General features: G+C 33.4%; 1 protein-coding gene across 2 annotated transcripts; it reads left to right on the top strand.

Moving 5' to 3' along the window:
- Positions 1–2,181: 2,181 nt before the first annotated feature.
- On the top strand, positions 2,182–15,993 carry LOC131150259 (probable phospholipid hydroperoxide glutathione peroxidase). Of its 2 annotated transcripts, XM_058100867.1 has the most exons (6): positions 2,182–2,616; positions 3,694–3,770; positions 3,993–4,054; positions 14,305–14,423; positions 14,501–14,668; positions 15,606–15,993. In XM_058100867.1, the coding sequence occupies exons 1-6, from the start codon at positions 2,341–2,343 to the stop codon at positions 15,633–15,635; spliced, it is 732 nt and encodes a 243-aa protein (XP_057956850.1). In that variant the 5' UTR covers positions 2,182–2,340; the 3' UTR covers positions 15,636–15,993. The 2 variants fall into 2 exon arrangements, with proteins under 2 accessions (XP_057956850.1, XP_057956849.1); XM_058100866.1 differs by having other exon boundaries at positions 2,211–2,616; positions 14,501–15,993.
- The last annotated feature ends 3,935 nt before the right edge of the window (positions 15,994–19,928 follow it).

Raw genomic sequence — 19,928 nt, forward strand, 5'->3', positions numbered from 1 at the left:
TAAAATGTTTAGTTTAACAGTTATAGTATATTATTATAAAATTTTACTACTATAGATGATAGTAAAAGTTTTATACAGAAATTTTTAAATTTACATTTATTTTTAAAACAATTTTAAAGTTATAGTATTAAATATTATTTTACGAAATTAAAATATTATGAAAACTTAGTTTGACCACACATTAATAATAATCTTATTTATTTACTGAGCGTCGTCTCATCCCAATCATTATTTTACATTTCAGATCATTTTGAAGAGTGTACTAGAAATATGGCGTAACAAGTGCATGAGTAGGAATAAAAAGAGCATAGTAGAATAAAAATGTAGCATAATACAATTTAGAATATGCTTGTATATTTTAAAATTTCATAAATTTGCATTTTAATAGTTGAGACATATATTTGTAATAAAGCTAATTAGTACTCTGGTAATAAAAATAATTTAGATTTATTTGTGTTCGCTAAAAAATTTATATGTAGGAACCCATTCGAGTTTGGGTCCTTACAACTCAATTCACACTTACAAAGGAATTTTTGGCAATATGGTAAGGTAAGTATGAGTGTAAGATACTTGGAAGTGAGTATGAGAGATTTTGGATTTCAGAGAATTTTCACTAATCAAGTTTGCTAATCTGTTACTAATCTTTTCAAATGAGGGGGTATATATAGACTATCCCATAATTATAACCGTCCAGGACACAAAGTATTATTAGTATTGTTTTAAACCATTTTAATTCAATTAACCCCGTTTAAAAAATTTAACCACGGTAAAAATAATATGGCAACCCGAGAGCACCGATTGACTGGACTTGAGGCTCGGTTGACTGGGTAAAATTTGAACTAAAAGTTCGGTCGACTAGAGTAGGGTTCCCAAAGGTGATTTTAATTTTTGCGCGATTCGGTTGACTGTGTGGATTTGAACTATGTGGTTCGGTCGATTGGGCCTTTGGCCAAACCCACGTGGGGACTCGACTAACTAGGTGGTTGGCTTAGCCATTAGTTGCAGTCGACCGTATGGTCAAACATTTGACCTAGAGAGAGTTCGGTTGATTGGGTGACTTGAACTGGGCAGGGTTTGGTCGACCGTGCTATGGTCAAACTATTGACCTGGTGACCGGTTCGATAGACTGACAAATTTTCATTGTGAAGGTATGGTAGACTGAAAATGCATTTTTAATGCATTTTAGTTCTATTTTCTTATGCAATCACCCAAACCATATAAATACATTATGTTTATGCATGTATGAGTGTCTTAGGTTCATTATAGGTCTTTTTCGTTTGAGTGTACCTATCATATCATGCATGTAATGCATTTAATTATTATAACCTAGATCCTATTTATTATTACAGACCCATATTAAATAATGAATTGAAATACAATACAAATAAGGTCTTTAAGATCTTCAACCTCTACTTCTTGTGCCATCATTTTGATTTGCCAATTGTATACCTACATATATCTTCAGATAGCCGTCAAATATAACAAGTATTTGTCATTATCAAAATCGGATGTAACTTATAAGGTTAACAAATTTTTTTTTTTAAACATTCTCAGCTACCACAAGCATAAACAATTGATAAAAGTAATAAACAATTACATAAACTAAAGTTTTTAATTTAATGTAAACAAAATTTTCTTGCCATTTGTTGAACCAATAGTTAAAAAATTAAAAAAAAATTTGTTGTATATTTAATTAATTAAAATAATATTAATTATTGTATATCAAATAAAATTTATTATTTTAATTTTAACTATTTAGTTGTTGAGTTTTTTGTCACTTTTAATTTCCATAAAGAATATCATTAGGAAAGAAATTTCTAAATTTTTTACTTATTAAATTATGTTTTTATATCTAATTCTATTAGATAAATTTTTTTAAAATTTAAAATTATTATCAAATACTTTCATGTATAATTTAGAAATATAATTTATATTTACGAGTTGTTAAAAAAAACAAATGACCATTCAAATTCACAAAAATATCATTTAATGAAAATATTTTTAATTGGGAGTGTTTTGAATTTTAAAATAATTTAATATTTTCAAATTTTAAAATTTAGAATTTTTGACAAATGATATAGCAATAAAAAAAATTGAAAATTAAATATGTATTAGCTTTCACCAAGTAAAAATGCAGACTATATATATATATATACTAAAATACGAATGAAAAAAAAAATAAAAAAAATCGAGGGAAGCAAAGAGCCAACGTGGTTCAACACCCACCACTCGCCCGACCCAAGCTCCTCTCCATGTCCCCATTCAAGCTCTTCCGAAAGACTCCGCGAGTCGGAGCACAGGTTGTGAGTGACTGAGTCCACCCCCAAAGACTCCTTTCCCATGGCTTTCTCTGCAACTCTGCATGGTTTCGTTCAACCCAAAGCGAATCCGATACAAAACCCGACTGCAAATTCTCATTGGCATGCTTCTCCTTCGATGGCTTTTCTGATTCCAACGAGCAAAATCGCATATGGGTCCTCTAAATCATTCTTTTTTCGGCGTGGGTATTCTCTTCAGTCATCAAATTTTTCTGGGTCTCTCTTGAGATCTCGATCTTCAGGCCTTGTTTATGCAAGGGCGGCCACGGAGAGGAGTATATATGATTTCACCGTTAAGGTAGATATCTGGGGAAGAACGTGTTTATTCCTTTTTATTTTCTTTGTGGGTTCTCCTTATTAGTCAACATTTTTGTTTGAATTTCTAAATTGAATGTTCTTCTTTTATGGATAATCTTTGAACTATTTTCCTGTTATGTCGAGCAGTGGGTTTGTTGGCGAGTAGTTGAGTGTTCATCTTTCATCAGTTTCATTTTTCCTGCTTTGATTATTGCTTGAATTGCCTTTTTTAACGCTTTTTTTGTTCATCTGTTGATGTTTATGTGTTCTAAATATTGTGTTTCTCTGTGCGCGCGCGTCTCTGTGGCTTTTAGTCCCTAGTTATCTGGTTTCAACCTGGACGGGGCATTGAAAGATCCAATTTTTGCATTTATGTAGAACTTACTCTACGGAGGGAAGCTCTTTTGATTCTGATTGATTTATCTTAAAAGAATTCACTTGTTGTTAAAACAGTCATTGAACAATAGAAAATTGATAATATTGACAAGTATTTAGCGTATGGAACTGTTCCTTTTCATTTATATTTTTTGGGGAAAAGAAAAAAAAAATAGGGGGGGGGGGGGGGCTTAGGGGAATGGTTTGAGTACAAATTTTCTAATGAGAACAGGGTAGATCTCTTTTTTGGGTGGATTTTGGCGGGGCAGTGGATGAGGATTTATAGTTTAAAAAAAATGCTTAAGAAAAGTAAGAGTTCTACACATAATGGGCAAATACTACCCCACCATCTGCCTCTGGTCATCAACATTGTTATCATCATCTTTATGCTGTGAATCGTTCAATGGTGATGTATATTGTTTTTAATTTTTAGCTTCTAATTTTGTATTTTTTTCTTAAATTTTTTTTATGAGGATATGTTGTTGTCCTCTTTGTTTGTCTTTCTTTCCATACTGAATCTTCTTTTCTATGAAATTATACTTTTATCATTATTGTTATTATAAATGGTGATGATTATTATTTTTAACCCTAATTGGTTGTAAATTGTTATATCTCAAAATAGCTTTTTGGGTTTTGATTATGTAACAAAGCATGTCAATATGGATAGTTATTTTTCTATAATTCACGGAGGATGTTGATGCAGGATGTTGATGGGAAGGATGTTTCTCTTGGTAAATTTAAGGGAAAAGTTCTCTTGATTGTTAACGTTGCTTCAAAATGGTACTTTCTCCTATGCAAATATTTAGTGTTTTAGTATCCTCAACCTCATGTTCAAGGAGATGTTTACTTCATTCATTACTTAACATGTTATATACTTCATTCATTATGGAAATACTTAGTTTTTTAGAATACACTCACTTTTAGACCTTAGCTATTAGTCAGTTGTTCATTTAATTTTGGGATTCTAGTGATCTAACTGAAGTATTTTTCTTTGATTCTTAGTGGTTTGACGACATCAAATTACTCAGAACTCTCGCACATATATGAGAAGTACAAGACTCAAGGTGAATTTTTGAGAGGCAAAACTTGGTCTCCTTTGTGTTTTAGTGAGGTGATGCTTACAACTGCCAGATTATGATCAAAACTCAGGGCTTAGAGACAGTTCTAGGGAACAATCTTTCCTTGTTTGGTGAAATGTGGGTGATTCCATAAACAGTAGACTTTGCCCCCATTTAGGAGCACTTAAAAACTAAGTGCTATTAGCACTTATCACTTAAAATAAGTACTTTTTTAAAAATAGTAGTGTTTGGTTGATATTTCAATAAATGCTTTTGTAAAAAGTGGTACTGTACAACCACTTTTTTTTAGCACATTTAAGTGAATTTTGAAAAGCCATCTTGGATTGCTTTTTGCCCACTTAAAAGTGGACACTCTAGAGAGGCAGTGGCAATTTTGTAATTATCTTAAAATTTTCCTCGCCTCTCTCTGCGCAGGCTACTGCGCACTCCAACTCCCTCTTGCTGTCTTTCTTGATGGCCCTCCCCCCCCCCCCCCCCACCTTCCCCAAGCTCTCTCTTCCATCGTCGGGGCTGATTTGTCCGGTGGTTCTCTGCAACTTGTCCATCTAGATCTGTAGAAGCCACCTCTCTTTCCCCCCAAACCCTTTACTTTCCATATCTTGTAGAGTGCCACTGTGCCCCATCGCCGCCTCCTCCATCTCCTCCTGCGCAAGCCGTCAGCGCCGATTCCGCCACTGCTCTTCCTTCACAAGCTATAAACATTGCAGACAACGCTGCCGCTGCTTACACTGGCGCCGCTGCACCTTCCTATAGGGATCCAAGAATGCATATTCAAATCTAAAGGGAATATTAATTTAAATTAATATTATTTATTTAATTGTTGTAAATACTCTAATTACAATATTATTTTTAATTAAATAACAATTATATGTTGTTTTACTTAATATTAATTAATTTAAAATATTATTAAATTGTCAATTAGAAAAATATTCGTAATTTAAATTAAAAATATTGTGTAGAAAATAATCATATATTATTTTATTATATATTATGACATTATGGTTATTTATGCAATATAAAAATATGAATTAATACTAAACTTATGTCTGAAGTGAGTGTCTATCTCGTCCAAATTTACAAACAATTCTTATTTTTAAATACATCCAAACACCACTTATGACTTTAAGCACTTATTATCAACATTCAATGCTTATTAATTTCAGCACTTTTTCAAAAAAGCACTTCTAAATAAGTGGTTCCAAATGATCCCTTAGTACTAGTGAAGTTATGGGGTTTTGCGAGAAAAAAGAATTAAGATAGGTACCACTTTCTGGTGTTGTGTTTTACATTCTATTTTATGGACACGCTATAGATGGAGAGGAATGTTAGGATTTGCAAGGATAAGGCAATGCCATCATATTTTTCATGGAATAGAATTGCTTTTCTTTGGTAGGACTTGTTGTTTTCCATCTCTCTTGTATTTTTTTCCTTCTTTTTCTTACGTGAAGTTGATTTTTTTTTTTAATCAAGAAGAATGGCTTAGCATCTATAAGTGTGGAGAGAAAATTGTTCGTACATTCCAAATTCCCTATCCATAAATCTAGATCATAGGTTGATATAAATCCAGATGTTCTAGCAAATTTTCTAGGGGTGCATTTTAGACTCTGGATTTTGAGCCTTGGATTTGGATTTGTGTGGATTTGGATGGAACTCTATACAATTTTTTTACATCGTTTCATATCTGCACAAATCCAAATTTGAGGCTTGAAATCCATAGTCCCTAATGCATGGTAAGTGTTTTATTATTTGATATTAGAACTGTAAAATATACACCGCATGCAAGTACTTTCCATGAGGATGTTATAATATTTAAATTTCATTCAAATATCCTTCAAATAAGTAAATATGGAATGTTCATAACATACTGGATAGAAATTTAAGTGATACTTTTTGAATTGAGGACTGAAAAGAATATAGTTTCTTATCAAACATCAGAACAATTGGCATGCTGCCACTTTGATAAAAATGAGAACGTCTTTCTAAATGGAGGACTGAAAATAATTCTGTAGTTGATTTTGGTGAAGTATAAATGGATTCCTTAAGCAGTGGTTTGAATGTGCTTTGAATTCATTTATTAGGTTGAATGCAATTTTGTTGCTGTTTTTTTTTTTTTTTGGTTTGTTTGTGCTGGAGAATAAGGAATCCTCATAATAAGGGAAAAAAGAAAAAAAAAAAAAACTGAAACAGTTAGTATGAAAACAGCCAACCAACCATGCTGAACATCCTTAAAACACATTCCCTTGAAACAAGCTGCAGCAACGGCCAAATATTGAATCTTATCCTAAACCAAAGGCCAAGCAGTCTTGTTCTCCTTAAAAACATGAGTGTTCCTTTCCATCCAAATACCCCACAAGACAGCATACAACCCACATCCCCTTAGGGCTGACCTGTTTTTGCTCCTTCCAAACACTAGAAAGAATGTGCATGAATTATTAAATTTGTAGTGCCCACTAAGGAGAACATGGGATGGTGTTTTGGAACTTAAGAAAGAAGTAAATGACCTATTTCACTTAATTAGAATTAGTTAGTTCTTAAATCCCCAATTGAGTGGAATTTTCCCTTTCTTTGGATGAATTTTGCTTCTGTTCCGTTATAGTTGCTTTCTCTACTTTCTCCCTCTTCCCCAAAAGTCACCCACTTGCATTAATAGAAGATGGGGGAAGATTTCAATTGAAGGGTTGAAAGTTGGTCTGATGGTAGGGCAGGGATTAAAAGATGACTTCTATTAATTTTTAATCGTAGATTGAAGGTCAAAAGTTAAATTTGAAATTTGGCTTGCACTAAGCAGCCGCAGCTGATCAGCTCTTAGTGTGGGTGACAAAACAACAAATTGGCCGTTTGGTGAACCATACTGGAACAGTTGAATGACACTCTGCTTTCTCCGCAAAAACTCACTATTGAAACGTCAAGTTGTTATATCTTCTTTGTCCAAAGCTTAATTGATGCATATAAGGCTCTTGTAAGCTTTGGAAGTTTAGTTTTTAGTGGAATTGGTTTCGCATCAAAAATAATTTTTTGTTCAAAAGAAAAACATCAGGCTATTGAGTTTTGATTAAAATTTTATGGTTTGTGATAAAAAATTCAATATCTCCCTAGATACAAATCCAATTAAAATGAAACTAATGCCATTTGAAAGCTAACTTAATGCCATTTCCAACTTTGTATGGCTCACTGCACCTTTCCTTATGGATTAATACCAGCATTGGTTCTAATTGGAGTAATGTTGATGGAATTTATTAGGAGAATCAAGCTTAATTTTCCTAATTTAACTAAGGGATGATTATGGGGTTCAATTAGCCATAGAAATATGGTTTTAGAGGTTCAATTTGGTCAAGAAAAAAAACTTGCTATGATATGAATCCTTACTGAATATTTTTGGGGCGTTAGGTAGCGGACAACCAGTGTAAAATTTGTCAGATCACTATGATGTGAATCCTTACCGAATATTTGCTGGGACGTCCTCTATGAGCGACGCGTTGCACTTGTATCACCCGGGTGTAGCGAAAAGTGGGCGAGGGTGAGCTAGGTTGTTGCCCTGAAGTGATGCACCGTGTCGACGCCCCGGTACGGTGTCAAATATGCGAGGGTTCTCGCATCATTTTGGACGTGGGCAGGTTAAGAAGTTAGTTCAGGAAACTAGGATTAGATTAGCAAATTGAAATATAGGGACACTTACGGGTAAAAGCATGGAAATTGTGGACACAATAATTAGAAGAAGAATTAAAATAATTTGTCTTCAAGAAACTAAGTGGGAGGGGGGAGAAAGCTAGGGAAATTGATAAATCAGGATTTAAACTTTGGTACACTGGAAAAAAAAACATAAGAATGAAGTTGGAAGGAATTATGTAGACAAAAACTTAAAAGATAGCGTTGTTGATGTAAACATAGTAGGGGATAGAATTATAAAAGTCAAGATGGTATTAGGCCAAGAGATAATAAATATCATTAGTGCTTATGTTCCTCAAGTAGGCTTAACAGAAAATCTTAAGAGATAATTTTGGGAAGATATGGATAGTATTATATAAGGCATACTAGGGACTGAGAAAATATTTATAAGAGGAGATCTGAATGGACACGTTGGAAGGGATAATAAAAGTTATGAGAGGATACACAGAGGATATGGATATGGAGATAAAAATGAGTCTGGGGAGATGATCTTAGACTTCGCTATATCATATGATTTTAGTATAATGAATACTTGCTTTAAGAAGAGAGAAGAATACTTAATAACCTTTAAAAGTGGACAAAATAGAAGTCAAATAGATTTTTTTTAATTAGGAGGATAGATCATTTATCATGCAAGGATTGTAAAGTTATTCCAAGTGAAAGCCTAAACATACAACATAGAGTCTTAGTGTTAGATATATGTATTAAAAAATGGAAGAAAAAGGATAAAATAAGCTAGTGTAAGAGAATTAGGTTTAGGTGGTGGAACCTAAAGGGAGAAAATATAATAAAATTTCAAGATAAAATGACCAAAGATGGGGATTGGACTATAGAGGATGAGATAGATACAAATACTCTTTGAAGTAGATTAGCTAGCTCTATTAAAAAGATAGCAAAAGAGATTTTAGGTTAATCAAGGGGAAGATTCTCAAATAGCAAAGAAATTTGGTGGTGGGATGAAGATTTCCAAAAGGCCGTAAAGACAAAAAGAATTTGGTATAAAATATGGCAAAAATGTAGAAACATGGATAACTTTGAAAAGTATAAGGAGACGAGAAAAGATGCAAAAAATACCGTTAGTGAAGCTAAATGCAGATCATTTAATAGTTTGTATAATAGGGTAGATAAAAAAGAAGGGGAAAGAGATATTTTTAAACTTGCTAAAGCTAGAGAAAGGAAGAGTAAGGGCTTAGGAAATGTAAAATGTATTGAAAGTGATAATGATATTGTCTCGGTTAAGGATGAAGACATTAAAGAAATAGGGCGAAGTTACTTTAGTAAGTTGTTTAATGAAAACCAAATAGAAAGCTTAAACTTAGATTTGAAAAATGAGAAAAAGACTCAAAATATGAGATTTATTCACAAAATTAGAGTTAACTAAGTTAAGTTTGCACTAAAAAAGATGAAAAATGGGAAAGCTATAGGACTGGATAACATCCCAATTGAAGTTTGGAAAAACTTAGGTGATAATGGAATTATATGGTTAACTAATTTATTTAATACAATTATAAAAACTAAGAAAATGTCAGATGAATGGAGGAAAAATACTTTAATACCTATATACAAAAATAAAGGAGATATTCAAAATTGTAATGACTATCGTGGTATTAAACTTATGAGTCATATGATGAAACTATGAGAAAGGGTAGTTGAACAAAGATTTAAGTTCGAAACGAAGGTATCAAAAAATTAATTTGGTTTTATGCCTGGGAGATCTACCATAGAAGCTATATATCTTTTAAGAATATTAATGGAAAAGTTTAGGTAAAAGAAGAGGGACTTGCATATGATATTTATTGACCTAGAGAAAGCATATGATAGGATACCTAGGCAAGTCCTATGGTGGGTTGTAGAAAAAAAAAAGGTGTATGTAGTTGGTATACTGATGTCATTAAGGATATGTATGATGTAGTAATGACTAGTGTAAAGATTATAGATGGAGAAACTAGAGAATTTCCAATCACCATAGGTGTACATTAAGGATTTGCTTTTAGCCCTTATCTTTTTGCTTTAGTGATGGACCAACTGACTAAGAGTATTCAAAATGAGGTTTCATGGTGTATGTTGTTTGTAGATGATATTGTATTGAGACAAAGTTAAACTTGATGATGAAGAAATAAATAGCACTTGTAGATTTTGATACCTTGGACCTTTTATGCAAGTTGAAGGAGAAATTGAAAATGATGTAATGCCTTGAGTTGAAGCAGGTTGGGTAAAATGGAAAAGTGCTTCAAGTGTGCTTTGTGATCGTAGAATACCCTTAAAATTAAAAGGAAAGTTTTAATAAGACGGCTATAAGACCAGTTATGTTATATGAATCAGAATGTTGGGCGATGAAGACACATAATATTCAAAAAGTAAAAATTGCCGAGATGAGAATGCTTAGATGGATGAGTGGTATAATACTAATAGATAAATTAAGGAATGAACATATTCGTGGTACGTTAGGTATAGCTCCTATAGAAGATAAGATAAGGAAGGGACGATTCAGATAATATGAACACCTACAACGTAGGCCACATAGTGTGCCGGTGAGGAAGAGTGAGTGAGTTATTGTGGGGGGCAGTAGAAGGGGTAGGGGTAGACCTAAAATAACTTGGAAGGAGATAGTAAGAATTTAATAGCTCTAAATCTGTCAAAAGAAATGTTTCATGATTGCATAAATTGGGGGAAAAAGATTCATATAGCTAACCCCAACTAATGGGACTTAAGGCTTGGTTTTTGTTGTTGTTGTTGCTGTTTGTTACTTTAGGCAACAAATGGTAACTTTGTTACTTTAGGCAACGGAGGGGCTCTTTGATCTTTTTGGAATTTACCAAAAGAAAGTTTGAAATGAGTTATTTTAGAGAAAAAATTTAGATATGAAGTGCCAACCTCATACAAACCCCATCAAGATGGACTCTAGAATAAGTTTGCATTTTTGAAATAAATTTACTATATTTAATTTGAAATTCCTCAATTGAATTCCTCAAATATCTATGTTATATATCCTCCTCTATTCCGTGCTTGCATGCAAAAGATTGCTTTTAATTGTAACCAATGGGGATTGATGTTGGCTTTGACTGTGCCTGAATGCATGCAAACCTACACTGTGTTCCTTGTATGAACCAATCAACATACAAGAAGTGCATGACCTAACAGTGACCTTGATTCTATGCATGCAAACTATCGTGAAAATCATATTTTAATTATTTAAGTGTAAGTTGACTCTAGTTTGGCCAGTCAATGGCTCTAAATTGAGGAGTGCATAATAATTCATTATTGACAACTTGCATGGTAAGTGTGTGCCCGTTAAAGAGATTACACAATTTGGGCTTTTAAATTTGTGGAAGATGAAGGATTCAAATGTTTTGACGTAGTTATTTTCGGGTCCAGGGAAGTAGATATAGCATGTACCTTTAACCTATGACCAGTGTTTCTTTGAGGGCAATCTCAACAGGAAGTCATGTGTACCTCAGTGACTGGACAGTTCAGGTATTTATAGCCGGTGGGCAGTTCCATTTCAACTCCATTCTCCTGCAAAAGCAAGAGGTGTTTTTTGTTCTTACTTTGTGAAGCATGGGGCATTACATTACAGGGGCATTTGGTTCTTTACTATTGTGAAGCAAGAGCGGTTTTAGCTCATTTGCAGGAAGCATTGTTATATTCTAGCTTGTAAAGCAAGCCGGATTCAATTCCCTGTTGTGAACAAAAGTCATTTTTGTTGATTACTCTTTTTGAAGCAAGTGGTGTTCCAGACCACCTCAAGTGAAGCTAGGCAACCCTACTTTCTTGATTAAAATCTTATAGCCCTAAAAGCACTTGGGTCACTATCAAAGATCTTACATTGTATATATATTATATGCCCTACCAAAGATATTTGTGTGTTCAGTGTTCAATTTCTAAGGTACAAATGACCTCTCCTAGATGAGATTGGTGATACCTAAGATAGTTCATGGGCTGTGTAAAACTCAGGCCACCATTTGGACTCCCTGCCGAGTTATTGTGGTACAAATGGCTCTACCTTGTGCAGCACTTTTGGCTGTAAAGATATTTGGATGATCAATTATAGTATGTAAAGGTTGTGTTCCTTTTGTTTTCATATGTGATATTGACCCATTACGCATGACCTTGATGTACTATTAATTATTAAAGAAAAATGATATCTCTTGATCGAGATTGTAGACCTCTAATGGTTACTCCTGATGTTCTACATTAATTACTAAGGTATAAATGACCTCTCATGGTAGAGATTGCTGACCTTCATGGGCTACCATTTGGAATGGGGATTGTTGGCCCACCAAAGATATTTGCTGTTTTCAGCATCCACACTCTTGGGATCCTAAAGTTACATGTGTCAACTATTTGTGCAGTTAATTTGCTTCGCCAATACAAGGGCCATAATTGCATTGTTTCTGTCAACACAGCACTTGCTAAGTAAGCTCCCTTGGAGACATCTTTAGGCACCCAATTTTGATCCCCTTAATTGGCCAACCATGGTTAGTTTACCACATTGCATTTTAGTTAGTTGCTTGATTGCCATTGTGATTTATGACATAGAATTAAGGTCAAAGTTAGGTCATCTATTTGTTCACATTCTAATAGATAAAGAGCACGCGGTAGACTATGCATTTGAGCATGGTCAAAATCAGCATACATTTTTTGCATGCTCCTTGTGTTTGGGAGCATGGATTTCAAACCTTTGATTTGGATTTGTGTTAGATTTTGACAAATTGAGATGCAAAATTGTGTTACCATAGTTGAAATCAATATAATTGCCCAACATTTAAGCTTCCAAACATTGTTAAGAGATTTGAAAATCCAAATTGCATGTCCATCACTATCTGGAACACAAGGAATACCATGAATTGGTAGTTTTCCTTAATTGACGTTCCAAAGTGGATATAGGGATTCCTATAATTATACTTCTGACTGTTAAGTGGCATTGCAGAAGATTGCTTTGAAGAAACATAATAAGGTTGATTCCTCTCATTCATTGAGTTGTGCCTATTTTGTGATTTGATTTAAATAGAATCTTCGATTCTTTCTCCTATTTCTTCAAAAAAAAATTGATGGAATACACTTAGGTGATTGGATTGCCACTTTAGGAAATCTAAATTGTGTACAATCAAGATCCGAGGTGCAGAAAGTACTATGAATCAGGAGCGTGCCCCTAGATCGTGGTTCTAGAGTGGATGTAGGATGCAGTTAACTAGGCTCAGACTGTTAAGAGCGGGTAATTTGTTAAGACTGGTTCCGTATCCAACAACTTCACTTGGCAAGACCACGATATAGGGGATTGTTTCTTAATTTTCTTTCATTGCTATTAAGAAAATAGTTTCAATCAATACCCACTCAGGAAACAGTTATGACAATTGAGGAACATTTGTGGCAGCTTGTTTGTTACGGCTTCCTGGTATCTGTGTCTACCCTGTTCCCTGGCTGTTTTTGAGCTCTATCATGTTCATGTTCGCAGTAAACAGTATACATTCTTCTAATAACCTGGCTGGCGGCTGGCCTTCAATTGGTTTAGGATGAATCATTTAAAATTGGGTGTTGATCGCATGTGATTACTTAGCCATGTTAGAGAGAGAGAGCTTGTCTTTTGTATCATTCTGTTCATCGAGCTAGTTAACCACATGCAAGTATCTGAGTGAGGAGAAAGCTGTATTTCCTCTTTTGCATCCAACCCAAACCTGATAGCTTTGGTGGACCCTGTGTTGATTGTGTGAATGATACTGAAGAAATGGTTGCAGAAAAATGTAGGAGTGCATGTTTCTTCTCACCTAAAATGTCTAAATTATAGGTAGAAGATGAAAACAAGTCCAGTCAAATTAATAGCATCTAAAATAATTAGTCTAGGGAGTCCGTATGTATCAAATGTTGAAATATTCCCCCATAAATTGAGTCGAAAGTCTCTATTATGATCCTGTCTGGATTTTTCTTTGCAGAATGCAAATTTATTATAGCATTTACTCAGCATTTGATATACTCATACGGCTTACTTCTTGTCATGGTAGTGTGTGGAAAAGACTTGGGAGTGCAGGCTCTCTGTGCTAAACGTTAATAAACAGTGAATAATATGGGTTTCAAATGTGCATGTCAAGACTCAAGTGGGTGCAACTGTGCAAGGTCTATGCACATTGTTTAGGCTTGATATACATTGCTGGCCCACAACCTAATAGCATAATCTTTTAGATAAAGAAGGGACCTAATGTTGTATTAGAGCCATGGTTGCCAGGATATCCTGGATTCTAGTTCTTTTGCAGCATTTATTGATGGTTGTCAAAAGTTATCTTATTCTCTTGCTTCTTATTTCTCTCCCCACCTGCATTTGGGCTGTCTGTGCAGGGAGTGCTCAGGCTTGATCACGTTGCTGGCCAGCAACCTAACATCTTAAGCTTTTAGGTGAAGTGGTGATCTAACATATATGGTTAATGGAAATAAATAAATGATATGGGAAATATGAATTATAACATTTTGAGAAACATGTGAGCCAAGTGTGTGCACATGCACTAGTGCATTTGCTCAATGATTAACTCTTTTTTTTCCCCGTTTCTTGAGTGCTATTTATGCCATCTTGATTGTAGGATTTGAGATTCTAGCTTTCCCTTGCAATCAGTTTGGGGGCCAAGAGCCTGGATCTAATCCAGAGATTAAGCAGTTTGCTTGTACAAGATTTAAAGCAGAATTTCCAATATTTGATAAGGTTTGTCAACAGTCTATCTCCTGTATTTAACATGGTTCACAGAGAGCATAAGGAGTGCTAATAGTGATGCAACACAGGTCGATGTGAATGGGCCGAAAACTGCTCCAGTCTACCAGTTTCTGAAGTCAAGTGCTGGAGGATTTTTAGGTGATCTGATCAAGTGGAATTTTGAGAAGTTCTTGTTGGGCAAAAATGGTAAAGTTTTTGAGAGATACCCTCCAACAACATCGCCTTTCCAAATTGAGGTATGTTTCAGTCCTTACCGAAAAATCTATATAAGTTCCTGGGTATTCAGTTTGTTCTTAAATCATGGACTGTTTAAATATGTTGCAGATAGTTGGAAGCCATAATGAGGGGTTTATAGTATCATACTGTCATTTATATCTATCTCGGTACTGTATGTTTGAGTTATTAAGGCATTTAACCCATCACATTGTTTCCAATATAAATGTCATTAAGAAAGCATTGATGTGTGGGGAATGGGAGTAGTAAGAGTGTAGAACAGGCTGCATAGGATCATCTGGCCTGTTCTGTTTGAACTCCTTGTTTCATAGACAATATGTGTGTGCAAACTCACAAAGTCATAAAAGACTGTTCCAGATTACAGTGGTTAAAAACTATGCAGTGTTTACCAATACATGTAGATTTGTTTAATATTAATTGCAATTAGTTTTAGTTTCCTGGGAAAGCAAGTCACAAGTACTACTTGCAGCTGAGAAATTTATTGCCACTTGTTGGGACTATATTCTGATAATAGTAATTTGGATAATTTATTTTCTTTTTTGGGTTATTTGTTACCATGATTTATGCTAGTGCTTTGCAAGATCTTATTAGTTTTGATGTTATGTAGAACTAAACACTGTTTTTCAATGTCCCCAGAGATCACCAAAGCAATTTTTTCGCTTATACTTCAAATTAGATGGTGTAGAATATAATCTTATTCCTGAGTATTTATTCTCGTCTAAAGTTGAATATGGCTCATATGCCTGTCAAAACTTTAATTTCATTGTACCTATAAGGTATACTGTAAAACCAAATGTGTCATTTAGCATTTTGTTGGTGATTTTGCATACAAAAGCTGGAAAGCACTAAAACATCTTGATGTTGCGGTTCCCTTCTAAATTAAAAATAGATGTCCTCTGCTTATGTTGCTTCTGTAACTTTCTGTTTCATCTGTTCCAGAGGGACATTCAAAAGCTTCTTGCGGCATAAATGTTCATTGGGTGCAAACGTGCATGGCATCTCTGGCCAAGACAACTCGTGAGGGGGAAAAACGTGTAAATTTCAGGTTTAAGAGTACGTAATACATAATTTTCACGTGAGCTCTTTTATACATCCATATATGTGTGCCCGCATGAGTCAAAACACATAATTGTGTTATCTATTAGAGGTGTTTTTGTGGCATATGTTTCTAAAAGTGGCTTTCTTCCTTCCTTTTCTCTCTCAATCCCTCATTTGGTTTTCATAACTTTCTGTAATATGGATTGAGGAATCAAGCAGGAATGCAGGATCTCCATGTTCAGGATTGAAAAATTCTTATAAATAGAATCTTAAATCTTAAGCATTGAAACTGTTTAATCTTCGCAAAAGTTACAAATTGCTACTTTTTTTTTTTCTTGACTGCAATGCTAAATTACAAAAGAAACATCAACTGCAAACTGTAATATCAATCAAAAGGTGTTACTAATAGAAATCCCAGCATTACTATCAAACAGGCTTTAAGTCTCCTCTTACCCCTGAAGACCTAGGGTTCATGCAGGCAGTGTTTTGCACAAACCGCCAGTTTTCATGGATGGTTCTTCCTGCTAGCTGAAGCTTTGAAGGGTATGCACTACAGGTATGCGAGTGAGCATCCCCAGAAAATTGAATCACACGTATTTTGGGCGACTCTTTCATTTTGCACAGAAATGAGCCAGTCCATGTGCTTGAGCTGAGTCTATACATCCCTAGCTAGGTCTTAAACCAAATCCACTGGTGGGGCTAAGGGGGAGACTAACTAGATTTTGTTAAAAAAAAAACAGATACTAAACGATCTTTATTCATCTAAGCACTAGTTTGTATGCTTTAAAGCAATTTATTTTAATGTCACTTTTATAGTGAAGATAATTAGTTGAAGTACTAATGATTAAGTAATGGAGAAAGACTAGCAAATCCAATTTCTGGAGTAAAAGAATATTTTTTAGACTTCTTTACAAGAAACTTTGTTAATATTCTTATCTTATTGTTTAATATTACCCCTATTAGGAACAGCACACAAATTTATTACTGTAGTGAAGTAATAATTTGGTAACTTTGAATTATATGGGCTAGCTAGATGTACCCACAAAATAATTGAAGAAGTAAATATATCGTATTAATTAAATATCTTGAAAATCACAACAATACTAAATTAGTCATTTATTTTGAATTTAAGTTTTTATTTTTTGGATAAAATATACCGATGATTGATTAATGAGTTTCGTTAAAACGATGGACCTTTTTAATCGTAAAAAAAAGTGGCATTGACCTTCTTTGAGGACTTCGACATTATACTTCATCTTAGCTTACTAAAAATAATTACTTAGTTATTGATGTGCAGCTAGCCCTATTTTGGAATTGATATATAAAGGATCTAAGATAGTGAACTCGATAGAAAATATCAAGTACATCTCGTTAGAAATATGCATCTTCTTATTGTATGGATATATTTATAGAAGATATATACTCGGTATATCTAATATATATTTTTAGATTTACAATGATTGGTGGCGGTATTTATGAATTGCATTCAAGCTTTTCGGATATAGAGCTTTTGTCACTTACCATCAAAGGGGTTAAATTCATATTAATTAAGACTAATTTTTCAAATTATTGTTGGACCAATTCATAGAGAGGTTTTACTTGATTTTTTTTGGTACACTAAAATGGAATAAATTGATAATAAAATGGGATTAAAAAAATTAAAATTGTATAGCGGATTTGTAAATTATAAATAGTAATTCTATTCCATTCTTGTTTGCCATACAAATATTTAATCTTCCTTGTGCTAGATCACATTTGGGTGGCAATAGAAAATAATATGTAAAGTTTAATATTATTAGTGTTTCACAATGGCAAACAAATAATAGATATGAAAATGATTAAAAACAAAAATTTTGACTTTTACTATTTGATGGTTGGCCAAAAAAAAACTTTTAAAAAAAGTATAATTTTATTTTTATCTATTTTTGGTAGAAAATATGTACAATCTATGTACGTAGAAGTGGAAAATAATTCCTCAAAAAAGTAATCTTCAATCAAATAAGAAATATTAAAGATACTTTTTTTAAAAATAATTTTAAAATTTTCAATCAAGGGTTCTAGGTGAAAGTTGAGTCCACTAGTCACTTGATGTAATGTTAAAGCTTAAATATACACAAGAGAAATATGTATTAATGTAATATTATAACTTTCGTATCATTAGCAATGCATTTAGCAGACAAGATGGAATGAAATCGAAATTATTAATAAATTTCAAAATGTTTATCATATATCGATCACTCCCTTTCTCCACATACACGCAAGTGCATTCAATTAAAAGTAAAAGATACTGATTTCTTTAGAGATTTGATAAAAAAGACAGAGATCTCCTAGGTTTCATAAATTTCATTGATATTTCTTGAGGTTTCAAAAGTGATACACACTTTCCCTAACATTGATTTTTGACACTTACACCCGTTAAAAGGATTATTTTTAGGGCAAAAGACACTAACCTCCCATATGGTTTAGCAAAAAAGACACTAACCTCCCCCATGGTTTGATAAAAAGTAATAACCTCTTCTGAAGTTTTAAAAGTTTCAAGGATCTCTCTTGAGGTTTGTTAAAAAAGACACAAACCTCCCATTTTAATTTGTAAAAAGATTTTTTTTTTCAGGACAAATTAGGGTTTTTTTTGGCATTTTTGAAATCTCAGGGGAAGATTTGTTAAATTTTTGAAACCTTAATGTAAGGTTTGTGAAATTTTTGAAACCTTAGAGGAGGTCTATGTGTTTTTGTCAAAATCTCATGAGACGGGTCTTTTATCCTTATCTTTATTATTTTATATTAGGACAAAAGACCCTTGTCTCCCTTGAGGTTTGACAAACATTGAGATCTCCCTTGAGGTTTTAAAAATGACAAAGACCTCTCCTAAGGTTTCAAAAATGCCATAAGTTTCCCCTAAAATTTGTCAAAAAGACAACAAATTTGTTGAAATATTTTCTAAAATATATGATTTTATGGGTTTTTCAAAGTCTTCTTTTGATGAATTTTCTAAAGTATTTAATATTATGTGGGTTTGTCTCATATTGGAAAAAGTGGAAAATGAAAGATCATTAATAAATAATAAGGTGGAATAATCTTTTAAAATTGGTTAACAGATAGTGCTAGTGTGTACTCTAATGCACCCTTGCACCGTTCGCACACGCACTTGCGGCGTGGGCTATAGGATGCTAGTTGTGCATTTAGTTGGTGCACAAACACTTAACACTTTGCACTTTGCATTGTTGCGAGATCGTGATTGTTGATCATGATCAGATAGTTAAAAATTAATCTTATATTTTTTGAGATTAAGTGGCGCGACCAAGTGGTGCGACTTAGTCGACGGTATCATCAACTGAACATGAAATCTCGAGAGTCTCGACCAGGGGCTTGACCAAGCTCGATCAAGTTGACGTCGGGTACAACCAAGTTGAATTTGGTTTGCGATTTGAACAGATGCAACATTTCGGGAAAAAACATAATTTTGTCTATTAATAGACAGAATTAACTTCATGAGATACATAAAAAATTCATCATTCTCTCATTCTCTTTCTTTCATAAGTCTTCCACAAATTATATCTTTTTAAAATCTCGATTCTATTATCTGCAAGAATAGAATCTCAGAAAATTTGTTCAAATTATTTTAAGGGTGTTAGTGATCAGTTTTTGTCTGTGTATAAGGCAAACTGATATCAGATTATATTCTGACCTTCATTGTATTCTCAAAATGTATTTATAGACTCAATACACATCAATATGGTGGGGGTAAATAACGTTTTAAAGAAAATGATATTGTAATGTGTTTTGAAATATTTTCAGTATTGCAGCATTCTCTACTTTTAGTTCCTACAAAACCTTCCCTAAGAAATTTGTCTTTTTGCGAAATTAAAAGGGGAGATTTGTGTTTGAAATCTCAAAAAAGAATTTTTAAAACCTTAGGAGATGCCATTTTTTTTTTACTAAACCTTAGAGTAGGTCAATATCTTTTACTCTTTATACCATGAAAGATTTGAATCATTTTGATAAAACTCAAGAAAAATTTATAAAATTTAAGGAAAAGTCATGAAAATTTTGAAATTTAATTTTTGCTAAATTTTACGAAAGTCAATATCTGTTGCCCTTTAATTAATGTTCCATTACATTTGTTTTTAAAGGATCCAAGAGTATTGGGAATCGGGACCATAGACAAACAAATATAGTTATTATTATTTTTTATTGGAAACCCTTACCAATAGCTTAATTAATTAA

Source organism: Malania oleifera, chromosome 3 (genome assembly GCF_029873635.1).
Source record: "Malania oleifera isolate guangnan ecotype guangnan chromosome 3, ASM2987363v1, whole genome shotgun sequence".
NCBI classification, from domain to species: domain Eukaryota; kingdom Viridiplantae; phylum Streptophyta; class Magnoliopsida; order Santalales; family Ximeniaceae; genus Malania; species Malania oleifera.